Genomic DNA, 18,015 nt, shown 5'->3' with positions numbered 1-18,015 from the left:
TAACCCATTGTTCATAAATTCATTGCAACATTGACACCCAATGAAGCACTATTAGATTGTGTGAAGCAATAGTTGTACTCTGGAATCACTATTTATAACTTGGAACCACTATTTATACCTTGGAACCACTACATAATGGTAAATAGTGGTTCCTAGGTATAATTAGTGGTTCCTAAGTATAATTAGTGGCTCTTAGGTATAATGAATGATTTTGAGTGTTTAAAACCCTAAAAATACAGTCATTCTCACAAGTATTAGTGTTTAGAAAACTATTTGACCTATTGTTCATAAATTCATTGCAACATTGACACCCAATCAAGTACTATTAAATTGTGTGAAGCAATATTTCTACTTTGGAACTACTATTTATACCTTGGAACCACTATTTATAGCTTGGAACCACTACATAATGGTAAATAGTGGTTCCTAGGTATAATTAGTGGTTCCTAAGTATAATTAGTGGTTCTGAGTGTTTAAAACCCTATAAATACAGTCATTCTCACAAGTATTGGGCCATCTAAACTATGAACCACCATAACATCCGAGTGACAATACACCATACATCTAAGTATTAGGCCATCTAAACAATACACCATAGCATTGTAAATAGGATGATGACAAGAACAAATGCCTAACAAAACCATAACAAATCCATAACAAATAAACAAGATGATGACAATACATCATAGCATTGTAAGGAACATGTTAAACCTATGCAAATGTATCACAATGCACCTACTTGAGAAGCTTATGTTTGATAGCCAAAGAAAAATAAAAGATCCAATAAAATCTTTATTTTAGGAGAGGTGAGTTTCACCCCTCTGCAATAGAATTTCGTTTGGATTTCTTACAAAGACAATGGAGTTTGATTTTGGCATGGGGAAGAAGAAGATAAAAATGTCAAAATGTTAGGTGAAATGCATTGGGATTTGTTGCTTACTTTCTTGGAGGGAAAACCAACACAAGGGCATTTTTGTCCAACAACACTCATTGGGATGCGTTTCACCCTTTTTTGAGAAATTAGCCAACTTAACCCTTTTTTGAGAATTTCATATAGAAATCATATTTTTTTGAGAATTTTCCCTATTTAAAAAGAAAATTTTATTTTTAATCTTCCGCATCCATCTGACGATAGGACTAAAAAGACCATGTGGATCGCTTCATCGTACTCCTTTACAAGATCAATGATCTGCGTTGATTGTGCAAATGATAATCTGCCCAGCTGTTCTCAATAATAAGGGTTTTTTTTTTTCGCTCCCCATAGGATAATGTGCCTCCCTTTTTGACGTGATTTGACGTCAAAAAGCGTTAAATTTGCCCAAAATTCAAGTTACAAGGGTGCGCATTATCCTTAGGGGAGGGGGGTGAAAAGATTATCATAAATTTCCCTAATATGTAAATGTTATCAGCACGACCTTATTTTGATATTTGCACAAACCCAGCTGTCTGTTCTTCTTTAATTGGGTCCTGACTTCTGAGAGCTTTTTGGGAAATGTAATGACCTTTTGACAGCTCTTTAAACACTAAAGACAACATGGGTCAGCGGAAATATATCAAAATATGGCTGTGCTGATATCATTTCCCTTGTAAAATGCCCATTTTATGCCCCCCAGAGAGAGAGAGAGAGAGAGAGAGAGAGAGAGAGAGATCATTGTTATTAAAAGTCTCAACTAGCCGTTGGAGAATTGAAAATAAATCTAGGTCGTCCAATTCTAACGGTCAAATATTTCAACCCGTCGATTCGGTGCCTTTCTTATTTGGAAAAAGTAATTTCAAACAAACACTCACCCTCTCATTTTCTCCTCTCTCCCCCTCTGCCTTTATCTTTTTTGGGTTTGCTCTCGAAAAGAAGTAAAAATCATCATCATCATCATCTTCTTATTCTTCTTCCAAGAGATCTTCCTTCACATTCTTGTACTTTTGAGAATTTCTTTCTTTATCTGAACCAGAAGAAAAGATGGACACCGCCACCCAACACAACACGCCTATGACTACTACTACTACTCCAGTCACAACTGCGAAACAGAATCTGCCCATTGCCAAGAGCATCGAAAGCCAATCGGTTCTGAAAAGGTATCCATTTCGTTTTATTTCCTCTCTCATGATCTTGGTTCTTCATTCTATAGGATTTCTTGAACTAGTATTTGTTTGTCTTTCTTTTCTTTTGGTTCTCTTGCATGGGTTTTTTCAATTAGGGTCTGATTGGGGAGGGTTCGACCCTTTTCATTCAATTTGGGTTCTTCCAAGGGCTTTCTAGATTGGGTTCTTTATATGGTTTCTGTTTCTGTTCAGTTAAAATTTGGTCCTTTATTTGGGGTTGTTCCTCCATCAGATTTTCCTTGAATTTTGTTAAACAAGATCCCATTAATTCAGTCTTTTGAGTTTTTCCAAATTGCGATAACAAGTTAAAGGCCCTGTAAATTTTGGATTATTGGGCTCACAATTTTGAATCCAATACTCACTTATTTGGGGTTTAGTTAAACTCTGGTCCTTTATTCGTGGTTTTCTCCATCGGATTTTCCTTGAATTTTGTTAAACAAGATCCCAATATTTCAGTCTTTTGAGTTTTCCCAAATTGAGATAACAAGTTTAGGCCCAGTATGTTTTGGATTATTGGACTCAAATTCCAAAAGAACATGGCCTTAAGGTTTCATCTTTGTGTGTGTAGTACATTCATCATACTTTCCATATTTCAATTGATCTTGTTCTTTTATTGTTTCTGATGGTTTTCTCTTCTTTTCTGTTCATTTGATCCACGACGGAAACAGGCTACAATCAGAACTAATGGCTTTAATGGTAAGAAACATGCCTAAACATCTTATCAAAATCCGCTTTTACCTATTATGATAATCGTTGATAAATAGAAAAATCTATGTGTATTTATATTTTTTTCTTCGCGTATTCTTTTTCCAGATGTCTGGGGATCCAGGAGTGTCTGCTTTCCCTGAAGGAGATAACATATTCTGTTGGAAAGGGACAATAACTGGAAGCAATGATACAGTATATGAAGGAATGGTTTACAGACTCTCTTTATCCTTTCCCATTGATTATCCATTCAAACCTCCAAAGGTTAAATTCGAGACAATGTGTTTCCATCCCAATGTAGATCTCTACGGCAACATTTGCTTGGATATTCTTCAGGTAAATTAAATTTTCTTTCTTCCCTTTCCTTTTTCAATTCTTTGTTGACATGTTTTCTTGTTTTTTTCCTTTACTTGTAGATACCCCTTTTCTTTCTTGATATCCTAATGGAAAATGATATCGGCACAACCTTGTTTTAATAATTGCACAATCCTAGCTTGTGTTTTCTTTTTTTAATTGGCTTGTGATAGCTTTGGAAACTGTAATAACCTTTGACAGCATTTTAGATAATAAAAGACAAGATGGGTTTGTGCAAATATAAAAAAAGGTTGTGCTGATATCATTTCCTGAGTCAAGTTTTTTATCAGGGCTTTTGCTTTGGTCATCTACAAAACTCAACACATGCTTTTTTAAATTTCAGGATAAATGGTCATCTGCATATGATGTGAGAAGTGTGCTGCTTTCTATCCAGAGTCTCTTGGGAGGTAATGCCAAAAAAAACCCCTTTTTAATGTATATAGAATCCAACCAACTTAAATGCTAAACAATGCTCCAATCTCCTTAATTTCTTTTTCCAATTGGTGTTTTTTTCCAGAACCAAACAATGCTTCTCCTTTAAACCCTCAAGCAGCAGCTCTTTGGAGCAATCAAGAAGGTATGAGCAGCTCTTTTTTTGTATATGTCAATATGATAAAATTTAAAATATTCAAGTAGCAAGTTATGGGTAATGGGTCTCAGTGATAGAGGATGTATTTTTCTTTTCTGCAGAGTACAAGAAGATGGTACAAAAGCTTTACAAGTCTGCTGCCTAGTTTTGGCAAATTGTAGTGGAGCATTTGTTTTGTGGTTTTGTGACTCTGTGTTTTCATTTTCTTGTTGTATCCAATTTAGAGGGTTTTTTTGTGTGTGTGTGTGTGCACAAGTTATGTTTTGATTGAACAAACAAACAACAAATTAATTGACAATGGTAATTACAGTTTACTCTCTCTCTCTCTCTCCCCCCCTCTCTCTCTCTCTTGTTTTTCTAGCTAGCTGTTTGAGCTTTAAATGAAATGTTTTCCACTGGATCAAGGGTTCATGATGTGATAATTGCTAGACCCAGATCAATGGTCTCAACGACCAAAAACAAGTTGTCCGGGGGGCGGCATCCATAGAGAGAAGGTCTAAAGAAGCTCTGCTCTGCTTATAGTTGATCTTTAATAGACACTTCTGAAAATTTATGGATGGATTAAAGTCTTTTTAAATAGACACTTCTTGGCATAGCCGGAAGTGCGAAGAACAAGTCGGGGCTAGGTTGTTGTCAACCTCCGATCAACCTTCGAATCCATGAAGGGTGTTCTTTGAATCCACAAAGAACAAGAAAAGCTATCACCTTTCTCTGCTATGCTCCACAAAGAACAAGAAAAACTATCACCTTTCTCTGCTATGCTTATAGTTGATATTTAATAGACACTTCTGAAATTTTATGGGGGCGGCATCCATAGAGAGAAGGTCTAAAGAAGCTCTGCTTTGCTTATAGTTGATATTAAATAGACACTTCTGAAATTTTATGGATGGATTAAAGTCTTTTTAAATAGACACTTCTTGGCATAGCCAGAAGCGCGAAGAACAAGTCGGGGGTAGATTGTCGTCAACCTCCGATCAACCTTCGAATCCACGAAGTGTTCTTTGAATCCACAAAGAACAAGAAAAACTATCACCTTTCTCTGCTATGCTCCACAAAGAACAAGAAAAACTATCACCTTTCTCTGCTATGCTTATAGTTGATATTTAATAGACACTTCTGAAATTTTATGGATGGATTATAAAGTCTTTAAATAGACAATTCTTGGCATAGCCGGAAGCGCAAAGAACAAGCCGGGGGTAGATTGTCGTCGACCTCCGATCGAATAAACCTTCGAATCCACGAAAGGGTGTTCTTTGAATCCACAAAGAACAAGAAGAACTATCACCTTTCTCTAGCTAACAAAGAAGAAGCTCTCTCAAATTTCTTAAAGAAAGTGTAAAACCGTGCAACAGCCTTGCACGTTTTTTTTTTTTTGGGGGGGTGGGGAGGGGGTGCCCATAGAGAAGGTCTAAAGAAGCTCTACTATGCTTATTGTTGATATTTAATAGGTACTTCTGAAATTTTATGGATGGATTAAAGTCCTTAAATAGACACTTCTTAGCGTAGCCGGAAGCGCGAAGAACAAGTCGGGGGTAGATTGTCGTCCACCTCCGATCGAATAAACCTTCGAATCCACGAAGGGTGTTCTTTGAATCCCTGAATTTTACCGGGGGGGGGGGGGGGGGGGGGGGGGGGGGGGCATCCGTAGAAGCTCTGCTATGCTTATAGTTGATTTTAATAGACACTTCTGAAATTTTATGGATGGATTAAAGTCTTTAAATAGACACTTCTTGGCATAGCCGGAAACGCGAAGAACAAGTCAGGGGTAGATTGTCGTCGACCTCCGATCGAATAAACCTTCGAATCCACGAAGGGTGTTCTTTGAATCCACAAAGAACAAGAAAAACTATCACCTTTCTCTTGCTAACAAAGAAGAAGCTCTCTCAAATTTCATAAAGAAAGTGTAAAACCGTGCAGCAAGCCTTGCAAGTGAGGCTTTTATAGGAAAAAAAACTAAGACTCCTCTTATTAAACTACTTTAGCTAAAATCTCATGAATCCTAACTTTCGACTTTATCCTAAAAGTAGCATGATATGGATTTCGTCACATCCTTATCTTTTAGGAGACGTGAATACGTCATTCCCCTCCACTTGATGAAAACTCGACCTTGAATTCAATGGTTGCGTCATCGTAGCATCTCCAACTTCAAAGACCTTGATACACCGATGCTTTTCTTTTTCCTCGTTGTACTTACCTTTAAGTTCAATAGGCTTCTTTCCCTTCTTTTTGATACCTCTATGTTTCGGCTTCCTCTTGGATTTGGTGGAGGATTCCTTACCATCAAACACGATTGCCCCTCCACCTGAAAAGTTTTGGAGTTCTTCTCATCCGCCAAAGGTTGAAGTGCATAACTCTCGTTGTTTTGACGAACAACGAATACATTATCTCTTCCCTTATGTATTGAATCCCTGTCAAATTGCCAAGGCCTCCCCAACAAAAGATGACATGTATCCATATTGATAACATCAAAAAGCACTTCATCTTTAAAGGCACCAATTTCAAAAGGAATACGACAATGTCTTGTTATCTTTTTTTCATTACCCTTTGAAATCCAACCGAGCTTGTAGGGGGTAGAGTGTTTCTCTATCTTTGACTTGAGCTTCTTCACCATATCCTTTGATGCATAATTCTCCATGCTACCTCCATTAATGATGACGTTGCAAACCCTTTCCTTGACCATACACTTGCATCTGAAGAGATTGTTGCATTGCGGGGACTCCTCTACTTTTGATGTGCACATAACACGATGCATCACCAAGGATCGTCCTGGATTATAAGTAGTAGGAATATGATCTTCTGTTTCTTGTTCCTCTTCATGCTCTTCTTCAGTTTCTTTATGTTCGTCACCAGCGACTAGATTTGTCGTACGCCGCTCACCTTGGGGACACTGATTGGATTTGTGACTCACTTGGTTGCACTAGTAGCATATGATACGCTGCTCGAACTACGACTCATATGGATCCCGTCGTGGAACTTGGGTCGTTGTTGAAGTAGTAGGAACATATTCACGTCCTCTTCCTTGTGTCGGAAAAGCTTTGGCAGATTTGCTTACCCCAACAGAAAGATCCAAAACCGCCTTCTCTTTCGTCATTGGAATCGCCATCTATGATGTCTCTACCATAGTTTGACTCACGTAAAAATCCCTCTGAGACAAACGGTTGATCATGGTCTCAACTTGTTCCGCCATCTTTACTGTCTCAGACAGTGTCCAAATCAGGTGGAGAGCTATTTGATCATAGATTACCTGATGAAGACCCCCTTTGTAACGTGCCACTCGTTGTGTCTCGGTCTCCTAAATATCATTTCAGGATGATAGCCGGTAGAACTCTTCTGTATAATCTCACACCGATCTACTACCTTGGCGACAATTTTGGTATTGTTCAAAGAGTACCTGATCATAATCAATGGGAAGAAATCTCTCACAAAGGATTTGACGCATCCGTGCCCACATCAGGATTGGTCTCTTTCCCATCCTTGTACGTGAAAGTTGGAGATGGTCCCACCATACCGAAGCACCTCCCTTAAGCTTGATGACTACAAGTTTTGCCTTTTTCTCCTCGGGAATCTCCATGTAGTCGAAAAATCTCTCGACCGCCGCGAGCCAGTCAAGAAAATCTTCGATGTGTAGCTAGCCATTAAATTCGGGCAAATCCACCTTAATACGATATTTGCGATCATGAGCCACTGTTTACGGAGCACGACCACGGGTATGCCTCGGATGGATGATGTCTTCGAATTCCTCCTCGCTAGAGTAATCATCGGCGGGAAAATATGTAACTCTTGTCCGAGGACGTTGAACTCGATTTAGAGCTTGAGCGTCCCATTGCCAATCATCGTCGTCGATTTAGGGTATCTCGTGCTCATTAGGATTCAACCGTGCCAATTACTCCACTATTTGATTAACGGTAGCTTGTAGAGCGTTGAACATCTCTACCATCACAGTTGATTGATGTAAGCCCAATGGTTCCCACCTTGGCATTACCTTCTTGTTTTGATGATTCCATCACAAGTGATTTTATATCACTAATGTGCTTTTGCTTGTCTAAGTTGTATATCTCATTAGTGTGTAATCAAGGAAGCTTAGATCAAGGCATTAAAGCTAACTTGGCGTGATTTTGGTGTGCTTTAAAGCTAGGAAGATCCAAGAAGCATGGTGGACTTGAAGTCTTGAAGATAAAGTGAAGATCAAGTTGAAGTCCAAATTAGAATGTATTTGTCTATTCTTGTTAGGGTTGTTTGAGGCACTAAACATAGGTTAAAATAGTCCCTAAACATGATAAACTATGTGGGATAAGACCTAGAGAACACACCCCAAAGATTGAATATCATTTAACTTGAAATGTGCAAAATTGGCAGGGCCAGCTGACTGGAGATCCTCAGTCGACTGCCCATTTGATCTGTTTTTCAAACAGATTGTTTTTTATTTCGGGCCAGCCGACTGGAGGTCTCCAACCGACTGCCGATAAGGTTCTGTTTGAAAAACAGAGTTGGTCCAGGTTTGGGCCAGCCGACTGGTGACCCAGTCGACTGGATCGGCTATATGTTATTTTTTATATATAGCGAACAGACCCTATGGGCCAGTCGACTCGTCTAGCCCAGTCGACTACCAACGGCTAGATTTCTATCCGTTGGAGTTAAAACGGCTAGTTTGTGGGGCTTTGTAAGTATTACCAAAATGCCCATAAAATGGCTAGTTTTTTGTCTAAACTATATATATATATATATATATATATATATATAGGGAAAGGTGTGCGTACTCGGTCGAGTAGATAAGCTTATCTACTCGGTCGGGTTAAAAACAGTGGGGGCCCACATTTTTGGGGTGATCCAAACCATTCATTTGAAAGGCCCTTACCTAGATAGGGTGTCCACAAAAAATCAGCCCCATAGGATCATCCTAACCCATCCAACAGTGGAGGGAAAAATGGGCAGATTTGTGGACAAGTTGTGTTTGTCCATTTTTCCCCATTTTCCCCTCTACTGTTGCATGGGTTAGGATGATCCTATGGGGCTGATTTTTTGTGGACACCCTATCTAGGTAAGGGCCTTTCAAATGAATGGTTTGGATCACCCCAAAAATGTGGGCCCCCACTGTTTTTAACCCGACCGAGTAGATAAGCTTATCTACTCGACCGAGTACGCACACCTTTCCCATATATATATATATATATATATATATATATATATATATATATATATATATATATATATGTTTCCCTTCATTCCAATCAATTGAAGACAATCTAAAACTTATTTGGAACATCTTAAAGAGTGATTAAACCCTATTTAGTGCCTCTCACATTCATTGAGCAAGAATTGGACACAGGCTTGATTTGTACATCTTCTCTACATTTATTGAAATCCTCTTTGAAGGGATTTGTTTTTCTTTCTTGTTTCAATCATTGTATTTGGTGAGTGTGGGGGAGACGCAATAGCCATCTCCATGGGGCGAGTGAAAGGAGACGCGTGGAGCCTTCTCAAGAGCGAGTGTTGGAGACGCGGAGCTTTCTCCGGGTTGGAGAGTCTTGCGAGGCAGAGCCACTATCTTTGTAATTGGGTTGATTCCCCTCCGTTAAGGGAATCCGTACTGAAATCACCAAGAAGTCTTGGTAGAGTGGAGTAGGTCCTTGGTCATGACCGAACCACTATAAATCTCGGGTGCACTCTTTCTATCTCTCTCTATCTCTTTGTACGTTTGTGGTTTGTTTTCATTTGTATGCTTAAGGTTTTAAATTGCCATTTAGTTTTAAATTCCAATATTTTGGCAAAGTTTTTAAACCCAATTCACCCTCCCTCTTGGGTTGCCATCCGTATTTGGGATTTCAATTGATTTTCTCATTCTCCATGGGAAGCAATGGAAAGTAGCAAGGCTCTGATACCACCTGGTGTAGTTGGAAGCGCGAAGAACAAGTCAGGGGTAGATTGTCGTCGACCTCCGATCGAATAAACCTTTAATCCATGACTTTGAATCCACACAGAACAAGAAAAATTATCACCTTTCTCTAGCTAAGAAAGAAGAAGCTCTCTCAAATTTCTTAAAGAAAGTGTAAAACCGTGCAACAAGCCTTGCATGTTAGGCTTTTATAGGAAAAAAAATTGTGACTCCTTCTCTTATTAAACTACTATTCCTACACAAACACAAATAGCAAAATAGACTTAACTTTAGTATCCTACCACAGCTAAAATCTCATGAATCCTAACTAGTAGAACAAAACAAAATACTTTCGACTTTATCCTAAAAAGTAGCAAGATATGGATTTCTTGACATCCTTATCTTTTTAGGAGACGTGAATACTTCACTTCTGAAATTAAATAAGGTCTAAACAAGCTCTATTATGCTTATAGTTTATGTTAAATACACCTTTCTGAAATTTTATGGCTGGATTAAACTTCCAAATACCATTGAATTTGAAGTGGTGATCTAAAACAAAATCTTGTTATGATTTTTCCTTCACCCAGATTCAGTTTCAGCTTTTCTGTTATTTGAAATCTTTATAGTTGATTTCTCTGGCCATAAAAAACAAAGAAAAGATTCAATTTAATGGAGAAAAGAGGTATACCGTTGACCAACAAAATTGGTTTCTCTTCAAGTATTTTCAGACGCTTTGGTTGCTTTCCTCACCTCCAAGCTCATGTGAAGTGCTCCCAGTCCTTCTCTCCCCTCCTACCGAGGTTTTAAATTTTGTTTCAATTTTGGTTTCAGTCGGCACAGAAACAAAGGATTATTTCAATTTCGGTGGAAATCTTATAAAATCATGGAAACGTATGAGGTCATGTTCAAATGATGAAATTTTTAAGATGTAATTTTGGAAAAGGAAATGATTTCAACCCTTTTAAAGAGTTGTAAAAGGGTTTTTACGGTTCCCAAAAAGCACTTATGTGATAATTAAATACTCAAAGACAAGATACATGAGCGCATGTATAAAAACATAGTTGTGCTGAAATCATTTCCCATTTAGAAAATTGTAGAACAAGAACATATACTTGGAACCATAGGCAAGATGACATAATCACATCGAACACCTAGTGACATGGGTTGTCTCAGATGTATGGAACAGTAAAGTCAATAAGGGTGAAGTACAATGTAATGAAGTATAAGAAAGTATAATAACCAGTCTCCCCTCTAACGATCCCAAACGTCAATAATGTTTGCAGTGTTTTTTCAATTTACAACAGAATTTTTAGCTTTGAGAAGCAAATCATAATAACTTTTCATTTTTTGTCGTTCTAACTATTTAAGTTGGATTTTGAGAATTTTGGTCAAAAATAATGACATAGAAGGAATTTATTGAGAATATTTCTGTTGATTTGAAGAAATTTTGGGGCATGACCAGTCTCCACTCTAAGAAGAGGACCCCAATGAACAATATTTGCAGTATTTTTTGATTTACAGCAGAATAGGGTGTATTTTTTAGCTTTGAGAAGTAAATCAAAATAACCTTCCATTTTTTGTTGCTTCAGCCATTTTAGTCAAATTTTGGGAATTTAAGTTGAATTTGAGTCAGATTTTGAGAATTTCAGTTGAAAAGAAATGATGTGGAGGGAATTTATTGAGATTTCGTTTTGGTGGGGATAGAAACTGAAACATTTCGGTCATTTTGGGGAAATTTTAGGGAAAGTTAAAACCATGCCTCTTACTCTATGTTGATGGAAAACCACCTCGTTGACTTGGAAAACTCTTGCTTTATGTGCTCTCAAAACTAAGCACGAAGAGGGACATTGAGACTATACTTATACAATGTGCAAGAGCATGCACATGCTCTTTACTTCCTCAAATCCACTAATATCAGATACCTTTCATTAATCATAATCTGTGCTTATATAAGCACTTACGGATAATCATGATAGGAGTAATGGTAAGAAGATCATGATCATCCTAATCCTAATCATGCTATCTAATCCAACTCAACTGCCTAATCTACCACCACACAATCCAATGATCACATCATATGAGATCTGATATTCTCTAACATGCCCCCTCAAACGTATGTGGATTGAAAATCTACATAAGTTTGATTACAATGAAATTCCCAAATTAAAAATTCCCAAATCTATTGATAAACTATCTATGGAAGATGTCGCCGATGTTGCTGAAGACAATGATTTTGTTTTCTGCTACCGAATGACTGATGTAGGTTGTCGAAGATGATATCGCTTCAAAGATGAGCCTTAATAGGTTTGATGGGACTCTAGCCTTGATGGGCGAGTCTTGGACCCGTATTAGATATTGATCTTTAAATAAATGAGTCAAAACGGACTAGGCCTCCATAGGCAAATCATCACGGTCTGTTTTAGTTACCCGTCCTCATGAGATTTGACTCTCTCAGGCACGGACGTACAGGAATCAAACCCCTCAACTAAGTAGAGTGATTATTTCAGGCACGCACCTCGAAGAAGTATCTCAATTGAGTAAGACAGGTAAAAAGAAGTATCTAAAAAGAATGGACATTGTGTAAGACAAAAAGTTTGCAAATAGCAAATATGAGGAGTCTCTTGTATCATTAAAGAACAATAGAAGATATCTTTGGTGAGTAAGATGGGCTTTGCTAATTTCCACACTCCTCTCTTTATTGGGAATTTTTTTAAAATAAGAGTGTGCTAAGGGGTCTCGATCAATATCATTTTTTTAGGGGACTGGTTTTCTAAAGAAGGAAAGAGGTCTAAAGATTAATTAGATGATATGCTCCTATTATCTATGAATCCTAGCCATTAGATCATTTAGGCTCTTCTTTAAAAGGATGGCTAAAATCATTTGGGGTGAAAAGGATTAGAGTTCATAACAAACTGAGTAGTATGTATTGATATAAAATGACATCAACGATAAGGATGAAGCTAGAAATGTCTAATTCTTAATTAGCTAATTAAAACACTGTTCATGGATAAGATTTGTTATGCCACACTTCGAGGGAATCTCATATTGTTAAGAGACACAATCGGAGAATTCTTAGGTTTATAGGTATCTATAAAGGTCTTAGGTTTATAGTTTGAAACCTGGTTTCTAAAATCCGCGTATCCAAACGGCCCCTTGGATACGCGGATTTTAGAAACCAGGTTTTTAGTTTGAAATCAGTGTAAAAGAGGGTTCATGATCAGGCTGTTGTGTGTTGTCGTGACAACGTTTCTTGTGATTTTAAGCGATAAATTCAGGTTTTAAAAATCTCTCCCGCATCCTAAGATTTCTAAAACCTGAAAATATGGGAGGATCTGCTACTCTCTTGCTGACGGGAAAAAGGGCGAGAAGTAAAAAACGAGTAAAAAACAACTGCTACTCTCTTCAGAGAAACATGCATGTGTTTCTCTGAAGAGTTACTAAGAATTTATTGGTTTTGCTACTTGAGAGGAAAGGAGGTGAAAAATTGAGCTCTGTCTCCTTCCTCACATGGAGATAATAAAAACTTCGAATTGGTTAGAGGAATATATGGATCAATCACAATCTGTCACATGAGTTAGTTCATCAGTCTCACTCACAACCACAAGCTACACACACGCACACATGCATGCATACATACATAGCCAAAGATTAATCACGATTGAGTGGCTGCTACTCTTCCTAACCACTCTCTCATGTGTATAGTCACAAACTTTTGTAGTTTGTCTTTAACATGTCTTATGGCTATAAGCTGATTAATAGTGAAAAATACATAAATATTGATAATATTATACTATTAATGATAACAAAATTTATTAAATTTTGATTTTATTGTAATAAAATGGTTTAATTAACGAGTTGGCGGCGGAGGAAGACTCGGCATTCAGGTGACAAAGGGTGGAGGAGCCGCAACAGAGCAGGAGACGCGGGCGATAGGGTTAAGGAAAATTATCCAATTTAGCCAATAGCTCCTCCGACTCCACTTATACACAAATATTAGCATTGCTAAACTGAAGGCTGCCCTTGCAAACAGGGGGCCGCAAGGGCGTCCCCATTGGATCCACATCTTCAAGAAGCATTTATAAAAATGTGTTTATAAGGTCCTGCTTGGATTGCTAGAATTGTTTGAAAAAGTTCGGAAAATGAAATTTTTTCCAAAGTTTTCTGCTTTTGCATTGTTTGATTAGACATAAAAAACAGCAAATTGAATCACCGCATTTCAAATTTTGTTTATAAGACCATCATTTTTATAATTATATCCCTCTAAATAAGACCTAATTAACCATATCATTTGCCTCTTGATTGTGGAAACAAACAAAAAGAATTCTAGAAATTTTTTTTCCAACAGAAATGTTTTTCCTGCAATCCAGACATGGCCTTGAAGGAATAATAAATGTAGGGTTGCAATTAGGGTGGGGCAGGTCAGGTTTTCTAGAACCCTACCCTACCTGAGAAATCATCTCAGGTCAGGTCAGGGTGGGTTTTTTAGAGAAAACCTTCATTCATAAACCACTCGAGATGAATTAAATGAATAAGACAAAATCTGCTGAAAAGTGAGCTGGCTACTCTCACATGCAACAGCCACGGCCCCTAGCAAACCAACACATGTGACATACTGTGACTGATCCATATTCCATTTCTTAGCAATTTGAGAACATCATATCCCTGTGAAGGAGTGATATTTCAGTTTTTCACCTCCTCTCCTCTCAAGAAAGTTGAAAAAAAATAACTCGGGAGGGTGTGGCTCTTTGGCGTAAAGTCATGGGTATGCTCCCCAGTGACAAGCGTTCGAATCCCCCCTTGTTCAACTGATGCGCGTGGTCTACCGAGTGCCTGCGTGCATCCCTAGGGACTAGTTCCGCCCCACTAAGTGGGGTGGGGATACCCTATGGCATCAAAAAAAAAAAAAAAAAGAAGAAAGTTGAAAACTATGAAATTCAGAAGAAATGTACGTTTTGGTAGTATACATGCATGTGGGCATCGTGCATGTGTCAGCGCATTAGACGCTCTAGGTATGTGCTGCCTAGGAACGACACTTGTTGGAACAATTTTTACTGCATCACCATTGAATGTAGGGAAATCTAAACTGATAAATAGTGAAAAATACATACTTATGATAATATTAAACAATTAATGGTAACTTAAATTTATTCAATTTTTATTTTACTGTCATAAAATGGTGTAAACAAACACACACACATCATGATATATCGGTGATATGATAAGCAGAGGAGTTACATATTTTTCCAAGTCAAAATACTGCTGACATCGGGCATTTCGGCTGAAATTCTGTAAAGAAATAAAAAATATATATTTTATTAAAATTTCGAAGAGAATGACGAAATTTCCGAAATTTCGACTGAAATTTGTAACGTTTCAGGGATTTCGGTTTCGGTGTTGACCGAAATTTCGGATATCGGTCGGAATTTAAAACCTTGCTTATAATATACAAGAAAAATGCTAAAAAAAGATGTTAGCTGTTACGCTCTTTCTTAACTGCCACTTTCAGGTCTCCACATGTGCCAAGCGGATGTGAACAGATCCCTTGATCTGGCCACTAATGACAAGTCCAGCCAAATGCCATTGAGTAACCTTGATCTGATGATCCCCGGCCCCTCTGTTTGCCCTCCTGATCTCTATGGTTTTCTATGACACTTTGGGAATATAGTCTCGAACATAATTGAAGCAGCCCAAGACCGTACTCATTTACATTGGAAAAGCTTATGCTCGTTGTAAGATCATTGAAGAAAAGGTTAGTCATAAATTTAGAGAGTTTGCTTCTACACAAGTCTTGTTTAATTATGATTCTGTCAAGAAAAGCTAAACTATTGATATTTGTAGTCTACCTTTTATCTTACGCATGAGGTTTCCATTCGATAAGGACCATTTGAGTTGCTTCATGAATTTCTGGTGGATATTTTCAAAATATTCTTATTTTTAACATATAAAAATATTGAAAGATGTCCATTTCACACCTTTATATTTTAAAAATAAAAATATTTTAAAATTATTTAATTGTTACCACAAGATCAACTTTCTTGATTGTACATATGTCCTCATGCCATACACACAAAATTGATGGTAGCATTATTAGTATTATTGATGCACATGTGCATCCACATGTGCATTAGTGCCACAGTTCTAAGGGAAATCCGTGCATGAGATTTCTAAAATAGGAAGATAGAAAAGTTAGACATGAAAGACAAGGGAGACAAGAAGAGGATGAAATCAGTTGAGAGAGGGAAGCCTCTTCAGCTACCATACATTCATGAACGTGCTTGTTTCAGTCTTTCTACTTATTGTGGGCCCATGCCAAAACTAAGAGAGCCATGTGAATGTACATGTGACTTGCACATGGATGATGTCAAGTTTTTTGAGTACAAGTCCCTACCTAACTTTAGAAATTCCCCATCTATTAATGTTCTCTCATCCAAAGAAGTCAGCTTTTTCAAATGACCCAAATGGCCTATTCGAAAATTTGATAACCGTCCGCATCCGAATCTGTTTAAAGCGAATATTATCCGAATCCGTTTCAAGCGGATATTTTCCGAATCCGTTTATGAGATATCCAGCTCTTAGCCGATGCGAATCTGGTAAATGGTATATCCGATCCGTTTAACATCCGAATCCAAGAAGTACATCATTTTTATTTATTATTAATAATATCATTAATATTTATTTTTAGTAATGATACACTATCTTTTGTTTCTAAAAGAAAAGTGAATTTTCTTTTTAGAAAAAAAAAAACAAAAACAAAAAGGTGGGAAATAGAGTAATCTCTCATTTTAAGGGCACTCATGGAGTTTGACATGGCTTCTTTATGAAGCAACAAATGTGGGCTATAGGATGAAAGAGACAAATGGATGATGGTGATTGAAAGAAGATGGCATAGCTTCTAGAGAATTCTAAAGCAAAAAGGCCATCTAGGTCATTGATGGTAAATGGACGGCTAGGATCAATTTTTCAATTTAGGATTATATAAAAACCCAAAATGCAATTAAAAGAGGAGACTTCTAAGGTTTGGAAGGAAAAGCAAGAGAGAGGAGAAAGGAAGAGGCTGAGGCACCATCTCCGGCATTCCTTGGTGCCCCCAACCCTACCAAAATCCACCGTCGCCCCTCTCCACCTTCTCACGGTCACCTCCATCACCGCCAGTCACCTCCATCTCTAACCCAATCCCCATCACCATCCACATCCCTATTTCTCTTCATCTTCCACCATCAGCACTCCCACTTCCTCTGTTCAAAATAGCCCAAACCTGTTCCATCATATACACCAAAAAAGAAAGAAATAAAAAACCCAAAGACCATTACTAGCACCATCATCCATCCCCACCGCTTCTTTCTCTCTCTCTCTCTCTCTCTTTGTGCCTTTGTTTTAAAAGGAAGAAGAGGATCTCATATATTTTAGGGTTTGAGAGTTAATTTGATAAGAGAAGGTAGAGGTCTAGTTTTAGGGTTTGAAAAAATCATTCGAGGAGTAAGAAGGAGAAGAAAGATTAACTGCTGCAATAAAATGTTCGAATTTATCGGATAAACGGATACGGATAATATCCAAATTCGAACAATATCTGCTGGAATCAAATTCGGTAATAGATATTAAATATCTGTCGAATCCGAATTCAGATAGTGTATACTGTAATCGAATTCGGATATAGCCATATCCGATTCAAATTCATTCCGTTTACACACCTTAAGTGATACTTTTCTTATTTATTATTGGGGAATTTTGTCCATGTTTTCTTCTTTTGATGGCATCATATCACTCCTTACTTTGTTAAACGGTGGATAGTTGCCTCATCCATTATTAAAAAGGAGGGTTGGCCCTCTGACACTCAATGCCTCGTTTCTTAGTGGGCTTTAGCTATCCTAGCAGGAGAGTGGAGTCATGCCTATCATTTTCATCAAAATGGATTTTCGTTGTGGGAACAAACCTATTATCACATGTTTTGGTCACATGGTTCAACCCTAGGGACCAAAAGACCATGTCCGATAGCTCTGGTGGCACGCAATGATTGGCTCCAATGGAACACAAATTGGCTAGGCAAAAAATGTGTCAATTGATTCCTAGAAGCCTTAGGAAGCATTCCAGTTGTTAGTGTTGCAAATTGCGCACTAGTGTCCATAGCTCACAGTCAGATAACTAATAATATCATTCCATGTGGAACTCGAAAAGTACCATGTGCTCTCCCGTTAGGTAACATATTGTGTACAATCACGAAAAGTTGGTCATCCAGCCCCTTAGTATCTGACAAAGAAACTTGCAACACCAACCTTATTTGTAATTACATCAATTACTTACCTATAAAAAAAATATCGGTGAAAATTTATTTCTAGGTGGAAAAAAGATCTGCTTTTGAGCCAAAAAGTAAATTTTTTCCTAGGGGATTTGCTAGGGA

At 37.7% G+C, this 18,015-nt stretch overlaps 1 protein-coding gene across 1 annotated transcript; it reads left to right on the top strand.

Annotated features, from left to right (window-relative positions):
• Positions 1–1,699: 1,699 nt before the first annotated feature.
• On the top strand, positions 1,700–4,062 carry LOC143883051 (ubiquitin-conjugating enzyme E2 19-like). The gene is made up of 6 exons (XM_077386418.1): positions 1,700–2,073; positions 2,769–2,796; positions 2,914–3,141; positions 3,503–3,566; positions 3,677–3,736; positions 3,850–4,062. Exons 1-6 carry the CDS (start codon positions 1,958–1,960, stop codon positions 3,891–3,893), a joined length of 540 nt encoding a protein of 179 aa, XP_077242533.1. The 5' UTR covers positions 1,700–1,957; the 3' UTR covers positions 3,894–4,062.
• Positions 4,063–18,015: the final 13,953 nt, after the last annotated feature.

The sequence above is a fragment of the Tasmannia lanceolata genome, unplaced genomic scaffold (assembly GCF_043159265.1).
Source record: "Tasmannia lanceolata isolate RefF3 unplaced genomic scaffold, GAP_Taslan_0.1 ptg000002l, whole genome shotgun sequence".
Lineage (NCBI taxonomy): Eukaryota > Viridiplantae > Streptophyta > Magnoliopsida > Canellales > Winteraceae > Tasmannia > Tasmannia lanceolata.
The sequence above is the reverse complement of the archived record's forward strand: the minus strand, read 5'-3'. Positions and strand labels throughout refer to the sequence as shown.